Here is a 22,401-nt window from a genome sequence, read left to right on the forward strand (position 1 = left end):
ACTAAGCTTTATGGAGGGAGGGTGTTTTTCACATTGTAGGGGGTGCTGTTGAGTCATTTTCATTGCAATTTTTTTGTGACCTTTAAAATATCCAATTTTTCACCTGGCCTGACAAGTTTGAAAATTTTTGTGAGTTTTTGGGTATGATAAGGCCCCAAAAAGCCATTTTAAGGATCACCACAATAATAAATAATAAACAGAGGAAAAGTCTTCGCACCGCTTTCGCTGCTCGGGCCTAACTATCATTTATTTTTTGGCCTTATAGAACTCTTATTCTGTGAAATTAGCTCTACAGTGTGCTGCTGTGTGAAAGCATCGTGATCGACGTTTCCAGTAGGGTGTTTGAATATTTGTTGTGCTTTTTTCAGTTCTTTCCATTATACTTGAAACATGTTTTTGAAGTAAGCTAAGAAAATAAGTTGGATATTGGAAACAAAAACATTGCACATGCTCATTTATTTATTAAGTAAACTGTATGACTTTATAATTAAGATGTAACTCTTAGTGGTGGGAAGTCCGGCTCTTTTAATCGAACCGGTTCTTTCGGCTCTCAAACGGCTCCTCACATGTTGTGTTTCTTAATTGACTTCATCGCCAGAAATTATATAAAACTGTGTGCAAACTGAAGTTGTAATCTACAAATATACATTATATCAAATGTTTATTATTTAAATATATTTCATTCAACATGAAGCAGATAGCTACTAAAACACATTTTAAATGATGAAAACAAAATCTGCAAGTATTTATGTATTTACTTTGAACAATTAGAGCCTGTTAGGTATTTTTGCTTTTTGTTTATTCCACACTATGCCTTTTAATTGTAGTTCAAATGTGTCCAGATATTGCTGCCCGTCATTTCCACTTATTTCTTTACATTTCTGAAGTGGTTTGTTTTTCTTTTCTCCTCTTTTACAGATTTGGCCCTGCCAATATTTACAGGTCCCATCAGTTACTGTAATAGTCGTCCAAGGCGTTTTTTTGCTCGCCATCCTGTCCCTGCTTCAACAGCGATCTGAGGTGCGCTGTAGGGCCGTGTAATCTGACAATATATGATCGTTAAGGATTATAATGGGATGATGCTCCACCAAAGGTCGGAGATCATAGAACTGTCTATTTGCATTCCATCACCTGTCTGTGCCATCATTGCTGGACCCGTCTGTGGGCGCGCAACATATTTTTTCTCTCAACCGTGTCATGCCATTTGCTAGTCTGCTTCTGTCAGCATGACAGACACAACAATGAACCAATCAGAGTAATGTAAAGCAGTGTGTTGGGTTTGTTTAGCGGGGGTTTCTGTAGGGCTGAGGAAAATTATCTGATAATCGATGCATTAAGATGCGGACATAAATGATTATGAATCTTTGAAGAAGCACACCATACTAAATTATAGCAGGTAGCTGCTAGCACTAGCTGACTCCATCTCTAAGCGTCATTGCATGTATTCTCACGTGTTTGCTTGATCAGGAAACCTCATACAATCTGTTTACAATCTGTGAGCCCACTGGGTTGCAGAGTCTGCGCTAAGCTAACGCTGCAGCGTTTCCATTTGTAATTTGACACCGGTAGGCAACTAGATACTAGAGTTGTAAGCTACTTTTTCAATGACCAACAACTCGAGAATACAGTGAAATGAATATGTGAAAAGGAGTCACTCATGGTGTTTTCATTCATTTTTTATTTTTTTATTTTTTTTTTTTTACCGTGCCCTGTCTGGCTGTGAAGCAAGCAGAATTGATGTCTGAATGCTGGTAACAAGCCTTACAGATTTATTCTCAGGTGGAGCATCAAAGCGTCTGCTTTAAATGTCACGCCTGCTACTTAAAATGTTATTGCTATTGCTTTTGAATGCTTTGTAATTCCAACCAGACACGGAGACAGAGGTGAAAGAGAAAGGAAAAGACAAATGGTGGGAAGGGGGGGGGGGGGGGGGGGGTCCACAAAAATAAACAATAATGAACAAGAGTCTGCTTCTAGACCTGCAGAAAGAGAAGAGCAGAAAAAAATGGGACACACAACAATACATCAGGAGCAAGCTATCACTGCGTCAACGTGATGATGAAATATAAAATCAACATTGTTTAACTGAGCAATCACACTATAATAAATCATAGTGCATTTAGTGGCAACGACAGCCTTGAGACAAGTGTTGAATGTGCCCAAGCCCATACTTTTGAGAGCACCGTGTGAGCACCTGTGTGTGTACACGCGCTTGTTTATGTAAGGTTTCTCTATAGGAGTGTCCAATAGAGAGTGTGAGGGACCACAGATCTGCCCCCAAAGATGCGTAGGAGATGGGGGGAGCTCCATGTCCCAGAGATCCAGGCGCTGCCCCAGAACACAGGAACCCCAAGGGGACTGCAACCAGAAAGGTCCCCCGCCCCCCTCGAGAGGCGCAGAGGATCGCCCCGGGGGCCACAACCAGAGCCCTGGGAGATATCAGCGGCAAGCCCACAGGCTCGCCCACCGCCTCCCACCCCCTAGCCGGCCGAGCCCGGGACCCAGCGACCCGGGACCCAGGGGCGACCACCCCCGCTGGGGACCCAGCAGAGCCCAGTGACCCAGACCCCACCAGGCAGCCACCGGGATTGACCAGGCAGGCACCAAATATCTTAAACCCCCTGACCCGGGAGCCACGAACACTTTGGCAGACCAAGGCACCACACCCCACACCAGGTGTGGCAGGGGGAGGGGAGACGAAGATCTATCTCATCAAGGGAAGTCCCAGGAGAGGGGAGGAGTCAAAGGCCCCACCTGACATATACAGTCATACACAAACACAGTCACACACTCCCTCCCTCATGCTCACACATGCACATACAACCAAAGACTTACAAAAATGCATGCCGGACACCCACTCATGCTCCCCATACACACCATATTCACTCTGTTTTCATTAATTTAACGAGCCATTAAGAACAGCAAGCTGACAACAAGATGGCATAAAACTACACTTCCTTTAATGTCAGTCACATATTGCTGTATTAAGTGTAGTAAGTTCTTCCTACCGTAAAACACCAAAGAGTGCCAACACCAAATATGACAATGTATTTATCGACTCAACATACTCTCTATCACTTGTCTTCACTCGTCATCTAGAATCATCTGGCACTGATCAGTAACTGGCAACAGCCTAACAACTCACGGAACGTACTGAGATTGTCACTTTTTTGTTTATAAAAATAGGTTGCAGTAACCTAATTTGACCACTAAATGTCATTCTTACTTCATTTTTACATATTGCACCTTTAAGTTAGATTAGTTTTATAGTTAATGAAAAACAAGTACCTCAGTATTTGTTTTTATTTTGTTACTTATACAAGTGGTCTATTTTCACCATGTAATTGACCACAAGATAACCTTTCATTTGCAGAGATAAACCCACTATCAGGCCTCCAAATACAGAAAGTTCTGCTCAGTGCTTGATTGCATACAAGAACACATAACAAAACTGTCAAGGTTTCCTGCAAAGGTCCTGCAGTCTCTATGTAAAAGCCAGACTGCTGATTCCTCACTCTAAATACAAGTCAAACCTACTTGAAGCTCCTACAGGACCTAACAACTCAAAAGTCTAAATAATCATATGTGTTAAATGAACTAGATGTTTAAATCAAATGTTTGAATAATCTATGCTTAAACCATTGATGGCTTTAAAATGAATATTTCTCTTACAATGATCCATTTCAGATCGTATGATCAGTATGTATTTGATTTACCAAGTTAATCAATATCTACACTTATTCACATTACATCAAGATACTTATTAAAGATAATATTCACTTCACATAAGTGTTTTAAAATGTTCTCATTCACAAAGAGTTAAGCATCTTTGTATCTGAACAAGGCATGTCTTCTGAGGAATGTTTTGATAAGCCCTCAAGACATGGCACATTCTGATTTGCCAGAATGTGCCAGAATTATAAGCAATGAGTTTATTAAAACAAGAATTACTTTGTCATTAATTCAGTTTCTAGCTGACTCTGGAACCGGCCAATTCGGGAACAAGCCTTTTTGAGACCATCTCTTTTTACATCCAGTCATAACCCCCTTTGCACGCTGCAAGCTGACACAGCCCAAACAGCTCTTATAAGAGCCAAACATCAGCCTTAGATGCAAACAAGCATTCCAGCTTCCTGCCGTCACCTGGAGAAATCTCAGACTAGACGGGTCTTATCGGAGCTATCTACGGGTTCCTGATATCAGAGGTCCACTCCACTGGCAGTGTGACCAGTGACCATGCATCGACCCCCTGGATCGAACGAGAATCTCCACACAAAGGGTGCATAGACTTGACACAGATTGCATCGGATGGTTTTTAAATAAACAACTCTAGTTATAAACAACAACAAATTCTTTTACAACTCAGACTTCACAAATTCTCTCAGATACAAAGAATGGTTTTGCTAAAACATCTAGCTTCCATTACAACATTCCACACATAGCACTAAATCACCTCTTGTCCATTACATTACATCTCATTATTCATATCTTGTCATGTATTCTCATTAGTTTAAGAAAAATAATTAAATTCATTTTATAAACTATAAAAATGTCTGTGAGAACTGTAAGGAAGCGTCATCTAACCCTTGAAGTGGCTGCTGGTTTTCTTGAAGCTTTTAACAATATCCCTCCAACTAACGTCTCCGCCATTATCAATGATTTTAACAGAAGACTTGAGGCAGCTCTTAACTTTCTTGCTCCACTCAAAACCAAAAACTTACAGTCAAATCATACATCACCTTGGAGAAATGAAAACCTAAGAAAACTAAAGAGAAACTGCAGAGTGGCGGAGAGGAAATGGAGGAAAAACAAATTAACAATAAATCATCAGATATATTCAGAACTACTTAAAACATATAATAATGCCATAAGAAATTCAAGAAATGCACACTTTTCCAAAATCCTCTGACAATAAAAATAACCCTAAAATAATTTTCTCCACAATCAATAATATTCTCAACTCCAACCCAAACTCAACTCAGAAAACCCCCTCAAACACCCTCTGTGAGGAGTTTCAGTCCACTTCAGAGGGAAGGTGGACACCATCAGATGTAACATTTTATCATCTCAACGTAACGTGGTTTTAGACACACCTGAGAGTCTACCTGAGGAAACACTGGACAGTTATTTTCTGGTTGAAGATGAGAATCTTGATAAAGTTTTCTCCTCAGTGAGACCCGCCACATGTGTCCTGGACCGTATTCCCACAAGGTTTTTAAACAATTTTATGATTCTTTTAGAGATGAGGTTTTAACTTTGATGAATTGCTCCCTTCAGACGGGGGTCTTTCCTGCCGCTTTTAAACGGGCGGTGGTGAGGCCCCTGTTGAGGAAGGGTAATTTAGATTTTAATGAATTAAACAGTTATCGACCGGTATGCAGCTTACCACTTTTAAGCAAAATTTTAGAAAAGCTTGTTTTTATCCAACTTAATGATTTTATCAACACCCATAATGTCTTTGAAAATTTTCAGTCTGGTTTTAGGGTGAACCAAAGCACCAAGATGGCCCTTCTGAAGATTTTAAATGATTTTAGAATAAATTATGATAAACGGAAGGTGATTGTGTTGGTTCTACTGGATCTAAGTGCTGCTTTGACACAGTAGACCGCAACATTTCTTTAACTCGTTTGAAACAGCCGTTTGAGAGGGTTAAGCCGGCCTCTCTGGTGCTGTTCACCGATGGTTTACTTCCTACCTCACAGACAGGACTTTTATGGTGAGTCTGGATACCTGTTCCTCTAGGGTTCATGGGATTACATGTGGTGTGCCCCAGGGTTCAATTTTAGGCCCAGTGCTTTTTAACCTTTATATGCTCCCTCAGTAGTGTGTGTGCATGATTGTTTGTCCTGTGTGTCTCTGTGTTGCCCTGCAATGGACTGGCACTCTGTCCAGGGTGTACCCCGCCTGATTGCACATTGACCGCTGGAGATAGGCACCAGCCCCCCGCGACCCTACGCGGACAAGCGGGTTCAGACAGTGGATGGGTGGATGGATAGATGGATGGATGGATATGCTCCCTCAGTGTCATCAGGAGACATGGGGTAAATTTCCACAGTTACGCAGATGATACACAGTTGTACATCTCTGTGTCTCCTGATGACACACGACCAATAGACAGACTTTTTAATTGCATTTTAGACATCAAATCCTGGATGGCAGAAAACTTTCTTCAGCTCAACCGAAACTGAAGTTTTAGTTATTGGTCCTGAGATCCAGAGAGATAAACTTTTAACAAAATTACAATCACTGTCTCTTAATCCATCTTCACAAGTGAAGAACCTGGGTGTCATCTTTGACTCTGAGCTGACTTTTATCCCACACATTAAAAATATCACCAAAATAGGTTTTTATCATCTAAAGAACATCGCCAGAGTCCGCCCCATTCTCTCTCGGGCCAATACGGAGACGCTGATGCATGTTTTTAATCACCAGTAGGATAGACTACTCTAATGCCCTGCTTTCTGGTCTTCCTAAAAAGAGTATTTCAGGTCTACAACTATTACAAAACTCAGCAGCACGTGTCCTGATGAAGACCAGGAGGCGGGAGCACATTACTCCAGTTTTAGGATCGCTGCATTGGCTCCCCGTATGTTTCAGGATCCATTTTAAAATACTTTTAACGGTTTTTAAGTGTCTTAATGGTCTTGGGCCTTCTTATCTTTCAGAACTGCCTTTACCGTATGAATCCACGTGGTCTATGCGCTCCTCTGGCAGCCGTCTCCTTGTCATCCCTAAAGTCAGGACTCATATTCACGGCATGGCGTCCTTCCAGTACTACGGTCCTCGCCTCTGGAACGAGCTGCCAGGGGACCTTAGGGCCGCAGAGAACATTCATGTTTTTAGAAACAGGCTCAAGACCCATCTTTTTAGCTTAGCGTTTAACTTATTATTATCTCTTTTTAAATTAATTAATTAATTAGGTCATTTATTTATTTTATGTATTCTTTTTATACATGCTTTTTAATCATTTTTTTTACCTTACATTTATGATCAACATTATTTTAATATCTATTAAACTTTTTATATTACAATTCTCATTTTAGCTCTTTTGATTTTATATTTTAACCTTAATTTAACCTTTTTCCAGTGTTTCCTCTGTGGGAGCCCTCTGCTCCGACGGCGGTGGTCGGCTGTAGTGGCCAGGGTGCTTTCCAGGTGTGCCTGGGTGAAGGTGGGGGTCTCTGCCCTCCCTGCCCTGGGCGCCCTGTGTCGGTGCCTCGGCTGCTGCTGTGGATCTCCTGCTTTTGGGGTGGATGGCTCCCCTGATGGTGTTTCCTTATTTTAGCTGGTCTGGCTCATCTGATCTCAGTCAATCGTGTTTTTTCCGTGGAAACGGGGCATGTGTGTGTGTTTGTGTGTGTGTGTGTGTGTGTGTGTGTGTGTGTGTGTGTGTGTGTGTGTGTGTGTGTGTGTGTGTGTGTGTGCGTGTGTGCGTGTGTGCCGAAGGATGAGTGTTGTGAAGGGGTTTTACTGTCAAACTGTTTTTAAAATTCTGGGAATAGGAGGAAATGTGGGTTTGCGGGGCCTTTTTAATTTGTTAAGCACTTTGACTTGCATGCATTGTAGAACACTAACTTGTTCCCGAAAGTATTTTTGTAGAAATACAATAATTTCTCCAAATATGACATGTTTAACATTGATTGAGGAGCTAGATTTTGGTCTCCATTATGGCTAAACAGTTTTCTAAGCACTCACAGCATTTTTGTAATGCAGAACATTTCTTTTTTGCATCTTTTCCACGGAGGAGATTTTCTTTGTTCTGCGTTTCAGTTACAGTCAGGTCCATAAATATTGGGACATCGACACAATGCTAACATTTTTGGCACTATACACCACCACAACGGATATCACATGAAACGAACAAGATGTGATTTAACTGCAGACTATCAGCTTTTATTTGAGGGTATTTACATCCAAATCAGCTGTCAACCATGGCTGGAAACGCACCGGTAGATGAAATGCCACAAAGACAGATTCCATTGTTTTTATTCTTTCAGTTGTTTCAAAGTGCTTGTCTCAGTTACTTTTAGATGTTAGGTGTATACAACTCAACATTTTGAATGTGTTAGAAGTGAAAAAGCCCCAAATGAGAAAAGTTGGACTCATATGCATCTCTACTGCTTCTTGTCTACTTGCTTGCTCTGCTTGCTTGGTGGATTCTCTTTAAATTCAGTTTGGTCATTGCCTTTCTTTCCTCTCACAGGACTTCAGCTAGAAAGATTAGTGTGCACGGTTGGTTGACTAAAGTCTTGAGTTGAGCAGCTGCTTTGGTTGACAGAGTTATTTGATCCAGCCTCCTTTGAGCGTTTCTACTCGTCACGAAGAACTGAAGTGTCCCCCAATCCCTTCAACAATCAGTTATTCACACCAAATCCAACCCAAGCCTGACTCAAATACAACACCCCATTCTCTCTAATCTATCTTTTGTACAGTTCACATGCTCCTACTGGACTGTGTTAGACAGCATCCACACAGGGACAAAAAGCCTAAACTATGCAGGTTTTTGACATCTGGGTTCTGCATCACACATGCAAAAGCAAGTGTTTGTTTTTTATGTTAATTAAGAGTAAAACAACCCAGTTTTTCTGGCCGATACTGACTCGGACTGTTTAGCAGAACTATTGTTAAATGCAGAAATGTTGTATTTATTGTTTGAAGAGCTGAAGTCATTTGTGATTTGAATCACTTCGATAATTTATGAATAAATTGCAGTAAGTGGGAGCAAACGGTTTACTCCTGTTGTCAACGTGTTGGTTGTCTGCATGATACAGTGGCCTCTTTTAAGAAATGCGGGTGGAAAAACAAAGCTTTGATGAGAAAACAGAGCGAGATGAGTCACAGTCAGCGATGCACTTCAGATTCAGCCTCATTAAGCACAACAGAGGGAAAGATGGGAATCCATTCACCAGCATGTTGGTACTTTTCTGTAATGAATTAAAGGACCATTTTATTTCAAATTAAACACATTCTCTCCTTTTATTACAAACATGGAACAATTATAAAACTTTTGTTACGCTTTGGGATTATCTCATAAAATAAGAAACTAATATAAAATGATAATAATTATCAAATTAATGATAATATAATATTGTGCACATTAAATTTTAACATATATTCTTTAGTTGAATATTTCTCTTTTTTATTCTTTATTGAAGCTCAGTGCATGCTTCAATAACTTATAGGGAATCAAATATGCTTTGACAAATGGTTCACCTTATATGAACAAATAATTACAAGATGTTCATGTTTGCCTAATAATTTATAATAATAACAGTAAGGAATCATTCAGACTCATGCATATTTTAATTCATTCTATCATAACGATTCTACAGAATAAGATAGGTTTTGAACAAAAACACAGCCACTTTCCTTGGGTATCTTGAGACGGTTTGGCGAGACGACAACTGGATGGTCCATGGTTGCTTTAATGGCGGTGGTATTGAGGTAAATATGAGAGAACCACTTTATTCGATTTTTTTCATCTCCACAATATATTAACAGCTATTTTATGTTAGAATGTTGTTAGGAGGCATGAACAATTTTTTTAAGGGTAACTAGGCAGTTTTGACTTGCTTTTATCACCCCCTAGTGTCTGTCTGTAGAACTGAAAGCAAAACCTGTCTCCTCACTGTGCGTTTGTCTTTTTACACCTCAATCTAACGACTAAAATGTCTCTTAGCCTTCCTTGGCGTCTAGATGAGGGACACTAAATGCTGTGTTCATGATCTAAAACACAAAGGAAACGTGTTGTACTCAGACTACAGCGTCAGGTATGTCAGCTTAATTTTTCCCAACAGACTGGTCCACCAGTATGAAGTTTCAAGTGGAATATTCTGGCCACGGGGACAATAGGGGCTGGGTGGCCTTTCATTAACCCTGTCAAAGGTCATTTTAGCACATACTGGCTCAAGAAAATGATTTAAGCAAATGAAACATTTGCAAAGTATCTCTTTAAGCTCATTTGCTTTTGCAGCTTCAAATCAGTATGCACCAATAGTGATGAATTGGAAAAGTTCAGGACAATAAATTATTTATGTTTAATCTCTAAATAAAACTTCAGGATTCACCTTTTTGTTTACCAAAAACATAAACCCTTTAATGTATCAAACAACACTAAAAAATGGGATGACAAGTGAACTAAAAAGGTTTTGCTTTTTTCATCAGTTTGCTGTAAGGATGAAGGTTCAGCTTTTAAAGCCTGATCCAGCATTGAACTTCTCTCTTCCTCACAGCCCAGCCTCTTGTTCCTTGCTCTCTGCTTAGCAGGAGGAGACTAGTGTAGGGCTCGAGTGCTTTCAAGTTTTTGTCAAAGGAATGCAGCCTTCATAGCCCGTTTTTATTTAATGCCGAATGTTGACAGCCAGGTACTTTTTATTTTCGTCAAATCTAATACAGTTTCTTCAGACAAGCATGAAACAGACACTAAAGAATAAAGGTTCTCACTTCAGAAATGCTGCCTCAAAAGCCCGAGCAACCAAATTTCACCTACTGTATACAAGGTCTCTTCTAATCTACCAACCTCCCTAGACATGGCCAGCTCTGATTCTTTACATTTATTATTCATGTTTGATGTTCATTGAAGTACTTATCAAGTGAAATTTTGAAAATGCCCACAATTCACTGCTTACATCAAATGGTTACTTCAAACGAGGATCTCAAAGGTCCTCATTACTTTATACTGGCCCATTTCAGTGTTGAAATTATGAATGGGAATCATAACCACTAGTTTTGCCATTACAAGCATTGTGATCTATTAGAAAAGTTAAATAGTTCACCTGAAAATCTGAGAACTTGTCACCATCATTCATTTTAGAAGCTTTGTTCTGGTTGTGAAAATATGATCGATAGCTTGAACTTATTTAATTACTCTGTGCAGGCTTCACTGTTTCAGAATGTGTTCCTTCTTCTCTGGGCTGGTTTTTAATTCCCATTATCTTTTGTGCATAATATAATAACAGCATTATTAATTTATAGTATGAATAAATTTAATAAGGAGGCTATTCTTGATACACAGAACATTTTCTGGGAAGTTTTTGGCCTCGTTTAGACACAACACAGCAGATAGATGTTCAGGCGGACTTTGTGCCGATGAGATGAACTGAGAAAATTGAAAGTTCACATCATTTTCCTGATTTTTATTGCAAAACTGTTTTTATACATTTATTAGTCTCAGGTCTGGAATGTTAAAATAACTTGAGTAATCAAAGTTATTAAAGTTCCAGCAGCACTGAGGAGGACGCATTTTCTTAGTTTAGCCAAACACTTATTTGTGTTTTGGCTACATCAGTGTCACCACAGAGCAGGGGCCCTTAACTAAATTTGATCGAGAGTCGGAGTTTTTTTCCGGCAGACACCGTGGAGGCCAGAGGCTCCTCTAAAATAAAGTTTACGTATTATTGTATCTTAACTTATTCATGTTTAAAATGTCTGTTTTCTATTTAAACTGTTTTGATTGTAGTTTTATTTGTGTTTAGAGAAAATAAACAATCATATTTGGGACATAAATGTTGCTCCCCCAATTATGGGGCATTAGGGCCCAAAGTTTTTTTTTGTTGTTGTTGGGGGGGTAGCTTCTGTGTTTTCAATTAAAAAAAGGCACACACTACTAGTCCATGTGAATATACAACACATTATCTCACCCAAAGCAGCTAAAACTGACGATGGGTGACTAAGTGACTAAGAGTCCATTTCCGAAGCGTTGGGAGGCGCCGCGCGATGCCAGAGCATTGCTTTACGAAGCCCGCTGGAAAACGCAAATTTCACTGACATTTAACCTCCAACCTCTTGCTGTTTACCATTCCCTTCACCCCCATCTTAACCTTAACCCAGTTTCATTTTAAACTTATTGTAAACCATGTTTGAGAGGGACGATACAACTAGAAATAAAGTTATGTAATATAATATGTTGTAATATACTATTTTTAATACAATAGTTTCAATAAATTTAGGGATTAAAAAAAACAATAATATATTTTGCAAACTTTAAAATCCATCCATCTTCTTATCTGGAATCGGGTCACGGAAGCAGTAGCTTAAGCGGGGACACCCAGACATTCATCTACCCAGCTACCTGGACCAGCTCCTCTGGGAGAATCCCAAGGCATTCCCTGGCCAGCTGAGAGACATAGTCCCTCCAGCGTGTCCTGGGTCTTCCTGTAGGTCTTCTCCCAGTTTGACGTGCCTGGAAAACTTCACCAGGGAGGCATCCAGAAGGCATCCTAACTAAATGCCTGAGCCGCCTCAACTGGCTCTTCTTGACGTAGAAGAGCCCGGGTCTACTCTGAGCCCCTCCCAGATGACTGACCTTCCCAACCTCATCTCTAAGAAAGAGCTCAGCCACGCTGCTGAGAAAACTCATTTCGGCCGCTTCTATAAATGATTACATTCTTTCGGTCACTACCCAAAGCTTGTGACCATAGGAACGTAGATCGACCGATAAATCGAGAGCTTTGGCATCTGGCTCAGCTTTTTCTTCACCACGACAGACCGGTACAATGCCCGCATCACTGCACAAGCAGTACCAATCTGCCCATCAATCTGCCCATCAATCTCCTGATAAGTCTTTCCCTCACTAATGAAAAAGACCCCGAGATACTTAAACTCCTCCACTTGAGTCAGGACCTCATCCCTGACCTGGAGAAGGCATTCTACCCTTTTTCTAAAGCCGGCGTACACTGTGCGACTTTTTCACTCGCAGCGTTCTGCTTCAGCTCAAACTGTACGACTTCCTCGCAGAGCAGATCTCACGAGTCATGTGTTCACACTGCACGACCCAGTTCTCGCATGCGACCTGACTGCTCACACTGTACGTCTGGTAGCAACACGTCGGCCCTAAAAATGTGCTAAAAATAGCAGTTTTTACTCAACACATCAGACTTTTTTGTCTTGCCTGTTGTCCTTCGGGAGTGCTGCAGGAGGACACACAGGGATTTATGGGGGTTGGATGAGGAAAACGAAATAAACAAAGTGAATCTGTGTTTAGTGATCAGTTTAATTTGACATGAACACGACAAACACGCTTTCTTGACAATCTTTGTGAGTAAAAAAAACGTGTAGAAACAAAAACGAACAGCGTGTGTTATTAGGGAAATAGCGAGCGACCGGCCGGCGTTGATGCAGGATTGCGTGCGCATGCGCCGTGAGCGGTTCTGATACTTTTTGGATCGTAGCTGCTCGCAGCTGCTCGCAGCGCCGCTTCAACAGTGCGATGATACCCTCACGAGGGACGAGCGAAATATTAAACACACCAGAAGTCCCTGCGACCTCACGACTGCTGATCGGCGGCTGGTCACGTGGTGTTAATCGCCTCTCGTAACCCCCTGTACACTACACGACCGCTCGGCGCAAAACTCGCCCCGATGTCGTGGCTTCTCGCACGACTGGAAAATCGGCTCAAAAAAGTGAAAAAGTCGCACAGTGTACGCCCGGCTTAATTCAAACTTTAAAGTGAGAGTCAAGGCATGGGTGGAGACTTATTTCATCCACACTTCCTGTTAGGAAAACACTTCTGAAAGAGGCATCGCCTGGCGGACCGAGAGAGCGGCATTGATAGATATTTTTTAATGGTTTTTTTTTATTGTTATAATCGGTCACTGAGTTTTTCATGCAGGCTGAACATGAAAATCGTGTCCTACACCTTTTTCCTGCATTAGCTTTGGATAGAAAATCAACTGTGAAAATCTAGGATTTGAAAAGCCTAACTGATCTACGTCACACTGTCAAGTAACATTCATGAACTCACTCACCTGTACTCATGACGAAGAAGGCTGTTGTTGTTTTATTGTCCAGGAAACCACAGAAAACATTTTGGCTAGTAGAAGCTAGCCGTTGACATTAGCAGCTCCACCACACAACGTACGTTCCGTTTGACTTGTGTTATTTGTAGAGATAAAACTTCCATGTTGCAAGTCAGTGGTAGATTTGCGTTACTGTTGTTCAATCCGAGGCGAAATGTCCAAATATCAGGAAATAAGACCCCAAAACCTGCTGTCTGAAGCTCAGCTGTGAAGTGGGGCACTGCTAGTTCCTGGAAATGGTGTGCTGATATACCCCCATTGCAAATGTATTGATTAAACAACTCAAATATACCTTTAATAATAAATGGTAAATCATTAAACACTGCAGGCTGCTAATTTGCATAACATCCAAAATAACAGGGAGATCATGACCATGACATTTTGGCTCAGAATGCTAGAGGACACATTACAGAGGACGTGACACAAATGTACAATACAAAAAGTACACCCCAGGACTTGGTAACCTTCTGATGGTACAAGACCTTCATTACACAAGAGATGACACTAAATTACACACAGGGCAGAGCGCTGATGAGGACAAGGTGCTGACACCATTGATTTAACCCCTGCAGATGAAACCTCTTTGACAGTCGCTTGTCCATTTCTAATGAAATTTAAAACCACTTGGACACGCAGTTCCTGGAAGAGTTCATAAATAAATAACCTCTGTTTTGGTGTCCCGCTGTTATACTAAGTGAATGTCGGGAAGACTGCAATTCTCAGAGGGCTGAGGGAATGGGGTCTAGCCAGAGGTGCACTAACAGAGCGTTGGTGGCAGCTTCCATCATCTGGCACAGACTGCAGCCTGGTGTCACTTTTGTACTTCAGGATGGATGGCTCTGCATGGCCTGGATGCTGTTAGCTCGGTCCCACCGGTGAGACTCAAGGAGATTCTACGAGAGGCACGTCTTTCCACAAGCTGCTGCAGTAAGAAAGAAAGAAAGAAAGAAAGAAAGAAAGAAAGAAAGAAAGAAAGAAAGAAAGAAAGAAAGAAAGAAAGAAAGAAAGAAAGAAAGAAAGAAAGAAAGAAAGAAAGAAAGAAAGAAAGAAAGAAAGAAAGAAAGAAAGAAATCTAATGGTGTGGTGCAATAAGATTCTTCTTTTTCTAATATATTTATTGAATTTAAACTTTGTCAGAAATTGAAACACATACACTGTTGAAACTCAGTTACAAAAAAAATCCCATCCTTGGTATATTGAGTTTGCTCGGCCAACAGCTGAGATCGTTCCATCTGCTGAGACAGATGAAAAATATTACCTCCCTCCTGCAAAGGTGCTGATATGCTTCCCCCATAGATCTGCACCATTTCATTTCCTTTTGATTCCCATGCATCATTTAAAAGTGACTAAATATGGTGACCATGAGCTTGATAAAATTTTAGTTTAGGACCCAATTAAGATGTGGCACTGAGTAATTGGCACATTGTGCCATTTTGAACGAGTGCAGTGGAAATAAGTCGACTTCAGGGGAACTAAAATAAAGTTGCTGATATGATTGGCATCACATATTTATCTTATTATGGAAGTACTCTAATATACAATGTGGTATGCTTGTTATTGTGTGAGAATTTATTGTTTACTTTCTATTTTCATCTGATTTCTTTATTTATAAATGTCATTAAAGGTGTGGGTTTTATCATTACATTTGCAGTGGTGTCTTGCAAGTCATACTCGGGGGGGGGGGGATCTGGAGTCTCATTTCATGATATTTGGACATCTTCACTCTACCTATGATTCAGTTTGCAGTTTGTTTTGCGACATGAATGTTTGATCTCCACAAATAACACAAGCTTGGAAGAGCTTCTGCTGTGTGGTGGAGTTGCTAATGCTAGCAGTTATTTTCTAATAGCCATGGTATTCTCTGCGGTTTCCTGAACACAACAGCCTTCCCCGTCATGAGTCAAGATGGGTGAGTTCATGAATGTTAAGTGACAGTGTGACATAGATTGTCAGGCTTTTAAAATCCTAGAGTTTCACTGTCTATTTTCTGTCAGAAGCTAATGCAGGAGATAGGTGTAGGAGACTATTGTCATGTTCATCCTGCATTAAAACTCAGAGTGACCAATTATAATCAGAAATAATCATTAAAAATATGTTTTTGGTGTTCCACACCTTTAATAAAAGCATTAGTAGGTCTTCCTTTGAAAGCCAGAGCTACCAGGGCATTAACAAACATTTTCAACTGTTGGACACAGGAAATATGATCCTAATGAGCTCCTTGAAGTTGGCATAATTATAATTGAAGTTTAGTGATAGTATTTAAAATTTATAATCTAAAAAATGTGTCGCCTAATCCCAGTTAAGTACTTTGATGGTTAGGTTGGAGCATTTGCTGGCCTTTCTTAATCTCTGAGGCTGTTTTGGATTTAGTGGAATTTTTATCATTAATCTCTTAAAATATCCATTCAAACATTGTTCAAATGAATAAAATGATGTAGTTGAAAAATATTTGCAGCTTTGTACCATATAACCATAAAAATCAAGTCTAAAGTGCATAGGGAACGGGTCTAGCATCTTTGGGGGACACCATATTAGACGCCATGTTACTTTCTGGCTGGTTGGGGGTACTGCGCCTGTCAATGACATCACAATAGATGACTGGTTGGACATAGAACTTAGAGACGTTACATTACCACGTTCAAAAGCATTTAGGCAGTAAGAAACACAAATTTTATAGAAATATACAGCTAAGCTCTTTCCGAAACATATGTGAAAGAACAGATTTGAAAAAGAGATGCAATATATTTTGGCTGAGTGGTGTTGCCACAGTATGATGACATCATCGGCAGGTGCAGGACCCTGAGCAGATCCGGAAACTACAGCGCCAGAAAACTAGTCGGCATTGTGTTCTCTCAACGGAATTTACTGAAGGACCATCAAAGTCAGGAGTCACACAGAGGTCGCATGCTTTCTGCTCCGCAGGTAACAGCATTTACCATCATGTTTTTCTTAAACTAGCGACAGCCACAGCGATATGGTGTAAAACTACCCTAAAATGTCTGTACTGCTCCCTAGTGCTAGGAAACTACACACTAAAGTGTCTGGTTCCTAATATTCAAGCTGTGACGTATCAAAGGAAGCAGTTGGGACTGTCACAAAATCAAGCATGCATTCCACCTGCAAAAGTGGCCTTGTTTGCTTCTTAAATGATCTTAAATAATAACAGATTTATTCTGAAGCTGAATGTACAGAAAGATGTAGCCCACATGTTGCAGATAGCTTAGTCCCATGCAACAGTGTCCTGAAACTCGTGTGTGAATGAAATATGATTGACAATGGTGTCCAGTTATTGTGGTACTCCTCCTCGCCCCTCGACACAATTTAATTTCATTTGGAAATGACACAGTCACAAGGGCATAAATGAACAATCCCCCCAACATCAGAGGAACTTGGTATCCTCAGTCAGGCGGAGGAAACGCTCTACAGGATGGATTAGTCTGACAAAGCTCTGCATGGAAGCTTTCACAGGGAGAGGCACTCCACCAGCCAGGTTGAGACAAAGCTGCTTATCCACGGGGTCACACTAAAGTAATGGTGTGTGCAGCCAATTTGTTCTTTGCTATTTAATGGCTGTGAATATCATCAAAGGGAGAAAATCACTTAAGAGTTTCTGAGCCCTGCTAACTGACTTTTTCAGTGACTCAAAGTGGTCTGTCAGATTTAAGATGATGTCCTCAGCAGATAGTTGAGTTAACTGATCGGACAAGAGGGAAAGTAGTTCAAATGAAATGTTCTTAACAGTAAAAAGTAGGAGACATTTTAGCCACTTTATGATGATCATGTGAATATACCATACCATAGTTTTTTTATATAGCACAAAACACGACCAATCAAAGCATCAAAAACAGAAGATAAAAATACCGATCAATAAAAGCAAATAAAAAAAAAAAAGAGGAATACTAAGAACACAATTAAACAATAACACAATAAAACACTAAAACGAGTCATGGTCTAAAAGCCAAATCGTAAAATTGGGTCTTTAAACGAGATTTAAAAACCGCCAATGATGGGGCCTGTCGAACTATAATGGGTAACGAGTTCCACAGCTTTGGGGCAGCATGCACGAATGCTCATTCACCCCATGATTTGTATCTCATCCGGGGAGTGCAAAGCAGCAGGAGATCAACCGATCTCAACATGCACATGGGTACATAGGGAGTGAGCAGGTCAGAGAGATAGTGAGGTGACAGGTCATTTAATGCATTAAAGACAAAAATCATTAGCTTAAACTGTACTCAGTAAATGACAGGGAGCCAGTGAAGATGTTCCAGGACAGGGGGAAATATGGCTACGTCGGTGCGTATTTGTCAAGAACCTGGCAGCAGCGTTCTGGACGACCTGCAGCCGATTCAGGGCAGAGACCGGAGCACCAACTAGTAGGACATTTGCATAGTCAGGCGAGAGGTAATGAAAGCATGGATGACTGACTCCAAATGCCTCTGCTTCAAGATTGGTCTGAGACGACTAAGGCGGCAAAGCTGGTAAAAGCAAGACCTCACTACAGAGTTAATCTGTAGGGCCATTGAGAGTTCAGTATCTAGCTTTACCCTGAGACTTGTCACCAGGCCCGGAGTGGCTAATCGGGAGGGTCTGGAGAATTCCCGGTGGGCCGCGCGATGTTTGGGCCGCATGGGGCCGGTGCTCTCGTTTTTGTTTTTTATCATTTTATTTTTATTTTTTGGTGCCGGTGTTCAGTCATGGCACTGAGGCCGCCAGGCTGATCACATACGCTCCTCCCGGCTGTCTCTGGCTGGCTCTACCTGCAGGCTGCAGCTCGTTTTTTTCCCCCGTATGCGCCTGTGCGCACCATGTGACCACGCAGTTGACGGAAAGATGGAAAGTAGAAAGAGCAAGGGTGGCGCGGAGAAGGCAAGAATTAAAAAGAGGAAAGCGTTGGAAACAGATGCAGCCAAGGCCGGATTAACCATATGGGCAACTGGGCAATTGACCAGGGCCCACGAACTCTAAGGGGCCCAGGGCAGCAAGCGCACGAGCAAAATACTGTAGGCATGTCTGTAATCTCCCGCATTATATTAAATTAGGGTGACCGTATGTCCGGTTTTCCCCGGACATGTCCACTTTTCACTCTCTGTCCGGGCGTCCGGACTGGGGGTCCGCGGTCGTATTGATGAAAATGTCCGGCTTTTCATCCAGGAGCAGCGATCGAATTATGGGGGAGCTGTATATCTTACACATCCAGGGGAGCCGGAAACAAGTTTTCTATCTATATTACATCATTTATGGACTCTTCTGAGCAGAGAGCACAGAGAGCGGCACAGCGCGTTCGTGCGCAGCGCTCCAGGCAGCTGCGTCCAGCGCACGGTCCATTCTCAAAGTGGCGCAACCAAAAAACTATAATTAGCACACGATCGTTCATGTCCGCACATGTTCTCTATTATCTGTCTTATTTGTGCCTGAAGCGCTCTGCTGCTGCGCAGCTCATCACCTGTGCTGCGCGGTGCTGCGGTGATTTCACCTCACTGACGCAGCATCGAAAGGCGCACTCCGCTTTGCGGTCAGGAGATCCATTTGATCTGCTCAAAAGTAACTGATGAGGTGAAAAAGTAAGAATCCTGGCAGCAGTTTTTTCTGGAGAGTTTAGAGGAGACGCAGGAAGATGAGAGACAGACAGGACAGGAAAATAGTTAAATAAAAACAAGAAAACAAAACTAAGTGTGGAAAAGTAAAATGTAGGTAGATCTATCTCCACTACACGTTTTTACCTGTATAAAACAATAAGTTATACACATGTCATATTTATACATCTGATACAATTCAGATCACCTTCAAAACTCAGTCACACACCCAGGGCCGTTTCAAGACATTTTGGGGGCCAAGGCAAAATGACCCCCCCCCCCACCCACCCCATAACAAGGCTCCCCAGAAGCCTCTGTGTAATTACCCTCTCCAGGAGTGTTAGTTATACAGTGTTTATAAAAGCTCCTCAGACATTACTGACATGTTCTAATATTATCAGATGAAAAACTAAATTATCAGACACACTCAAATAAAAAAAGTGTTGGATTTACTTAAAAATGTTTTGTCAAGTGGTTCCACACAACTTTGTTAAGTAGATGTTAATAAACATCCTTACATTCAAGTTACTTAAAATTATTATGTAAATTGTATGGTGGTGACTTAAGTAACTTAGAGTTAATTAGGTTACTTTAGCGTTATGATTGAAACTTACATAAAACTAATGTGACATAGTTAAGTTCAACGAATTAAATAGATATACTTTAATTAAAAGACTTGTATCTGAGTTACACCAACTTGATCATGTTAATTAATGTTAATGAAAGACATGAATACAATTGGAATACTCCAAACAGCAGTTTTATTAACTAGAAACAGCTGAAACAGCTTCTTATCCAAAAATACAAATTTTTATGTATGTACCGGTACATTACCTTTTTAACAGGTTTGTGCATCAAGTAGTACCACTGACATTTAAATTGAAAGCTTAACATTTTAAATTAAGTGCAAATGGAATTCTTTTCAACATTGGAAAGAAATTGAAAAAAAAAAAATAAAAACATTTTTAGAGCCACTGGGTCCAGCCACAACAAGGCAAATAAAAAAAAAATCTTAAGAGTACTCTGGGAAACAACCAAAAGCAGCATTCTGGTCCTATCTCAGTAGTTAGACACCACTTTAAACATATACATTTTAGGTGTAAGAACAAAGTTTAAAACTTTTAACAGGCACTTAAATCAGGCCAATAAAACACATTAACTACAACATTTCAGGACTTGAATAGCACAATACTGTAATGGCTTAATGCATTCATTCCAGCATTTTGTTTTTGAGCACTTGGATTTTGTTCGAAAGCCTGTGTGTGTCAAGTTCCATCAGAATCTTTTGAATGAATTCAAAAGTGTATCTGAGATCAGTGGGGTAGCTCAGGTTCAGGTCGTAGATGATGCCAAACAATAAGGCAAAAGCAGTGGCAACATCATTGAGTCCAGTAAGTACCTGTACACCTTCAACTATGATGCCAACGTCTTCTGGAGCCTGATCAGTAGATGAACCTGGATGTTTAATCACATAGATACCGATGAGAGTCTGATCCAACTTTCTCTGGGTCTCTTCAAAATCTTCACTCTAAATACAGGAAAAAAATAATTTAATAAAAACCTCACATGAAATTCCAACATTTTTAATAATCACTGTGATAAACTCCTAGAAAATTTAAATTAATGTAACTGAATTCAAGAAATTAAACTTTATATACAAACACACAAACATAAACCTGCATGGGTAAGTCATGATGAGAGCACATTTAACAGTAGAATGGTAAATGAGAATCTCACTTTAAAAGGTCTGTATAGTTCAAAACCAACTTTTTTGGAGCTTTTAATCATGTTGTGATGCCATTTCTTTATTTAACCCCCAGGAAGTAAACCAAGCGTTACTTCCTGATCGAAGAATAACTCCAAGATATAAGCTATATTTCAGGATAAATTATTATATAACATAAACAGGAACATTTTATCATATATATGCCTATATCAGATAGAAAGTTGTAAAATAGCAGGATACAGGACCTTTAGAACTACTAACACTTACGTCATATTCCTTCACTAGCTCTTCAGGGACCTCGTTTAGGTACAGGGCTACTGCCTGGAGGTTGCAAGCTCTTCTTGTGTCAACAGAATCCTTCTGCAAAACACAAAACACTGTATAACAGGCATTTTTGGAACAAAGCAGATATGCAGTTTTCTGATCAAAATCCGCCATTTCATTACAATTTGATTCAATTTTTGGAAGAAAAAAACTGGTTTTGTTCCGTGACCATGGATAAATTGTCTTTATGAGATGGAAGAATAAAATCAAAATAGAAACCAGCATTTTGCCTATTTAATTCTTCAGCAACTTTGTTTCATACTGGCTGTGAAAATAGTACAAGAACTTCTCTTTCAGTTTTAGTGGGACATCAAATTGATATTGCTCATTAGTATTCATCCGTTTCGGCACCTAGACTTACAGAATGAATATATTGCTGAAAAATCAAGATTTGCAAGACAAATGGCTTCAGTTTATTTTTGGAGCGACTCAGAAAATTATTTAACTCGAATTATTTAACACTCCGGTTTTCCGTCGCTGGTTCAGCCTCTGCTCCCGACAGCTCCCACGCTGTCCTCTCCCTCCTCGTCTTGGACATCTTCCGTGGTTTGCACACCACCTCCCGTCCAGGATCCTCCAGGTGACGGTTCTCACATCGTCTCCTCTCTGCTGCGCTCCTCCAGCTCCCAGGATCCGCCTGCCTTCCTCACGGTGCATTCACATCTAGAATTTTTTGCGTCTGGCGTCCATGTTAAGTCTATGTGGAGGCACGCAGCGGTGTTACCACAGTGGGATGAGCAGCTCAGCGGCACAGAAACGCACATCTGCATCCGACTCGCTCCGAAGCAGCGCCGCACACGAGGTCCAGGCGTGCACGGCGCCGTTCATCCGCACCCACCCGCTGTTTCTTGCTGCTCACCTCCTCCTCCAAAGTTCAGTCAGGTTCAACTTTCCGTCTCAATACGCACCGCGGCAACCAATCAGGAGCTAGGTTATGTAGTCATGTGATTCTCTGCTTGGGTCAGAGAAGAGAGTGCTA

The 22,401-nt window shown here is 40.8% G+C and overlaps 3 protein-coding genes across 11 annotated transcripts in view; 1 reads left to right on the top strand and 2 right to left on the bottom strand.

Annotated features, from left to right (window-relative positions):
• The window catches only part of gpc6a (glypican 6a), a 290,648-nt gene that overhangs the window by 83,341 nt on the left and 184,906 nt on the right, over positions 1 to 22,401 (top strand). The gene's annotated exons all lie outside the window — the stretch shown is intronic.
• The window catches only part of LOC129153071 (craniofacial development protein 2), a 113,878-nt gene that overhangs the window by 50,934 nt on the left and 40,543 nt on the right, over positions 1 to 22,401 (bottom strand). The gene's annotated exons all lie outside the window — the stretch shown is intronic.
• Positions 1,932 to 22,401, bottom strand: part of LOC139061568 (uncharacterized) — a 29,897-nt gene continuing 9,427 nt past the window's right edge. For 5 of the 7 annotated variants that reach the window (XR_011521593.1, XR_011521592.1, XR_011521591.1 and 2 more), the window contains 2 exons: positions 21,366 to 21,458; positions 1,932 to 20,900 (listed from right to left, as the gene is read on the bottom strand). Coding sequence is in view for 1 of the 7 variants with exons in the window: in XM_070554824.1 (XP_070410925.1) it covers positions 20,583 to 20,900; positions 21,366 to 21,458 (411 nt within the window). In the remaining 6 variants the exon portion in view is untranslated. Of the gene's footprint in view, positions 21,459 to 22,401 lie in introns of all 7 variants that reach the window. The other 2 variants (XR_011521589.1, XR_011521588.1) reach the window with 2 other exon arrangements.

This window comes from Nothobranchius furzeri, chromosome 9, assembly GCF_043380555.1.
Source record: "Nothobranchius furzeri strain GRZ-AD chromosome 9, NfurGRZ-RIMD1, whole genome shotgun sequence".
NCBI classification, from domain to species: Eukaryota; Metazoa; Chordata; class Actinopteri; order Cyprinodontiformes; family Nothobranchiidae; genus Nothobranchius; species Nothobranchius furzeri.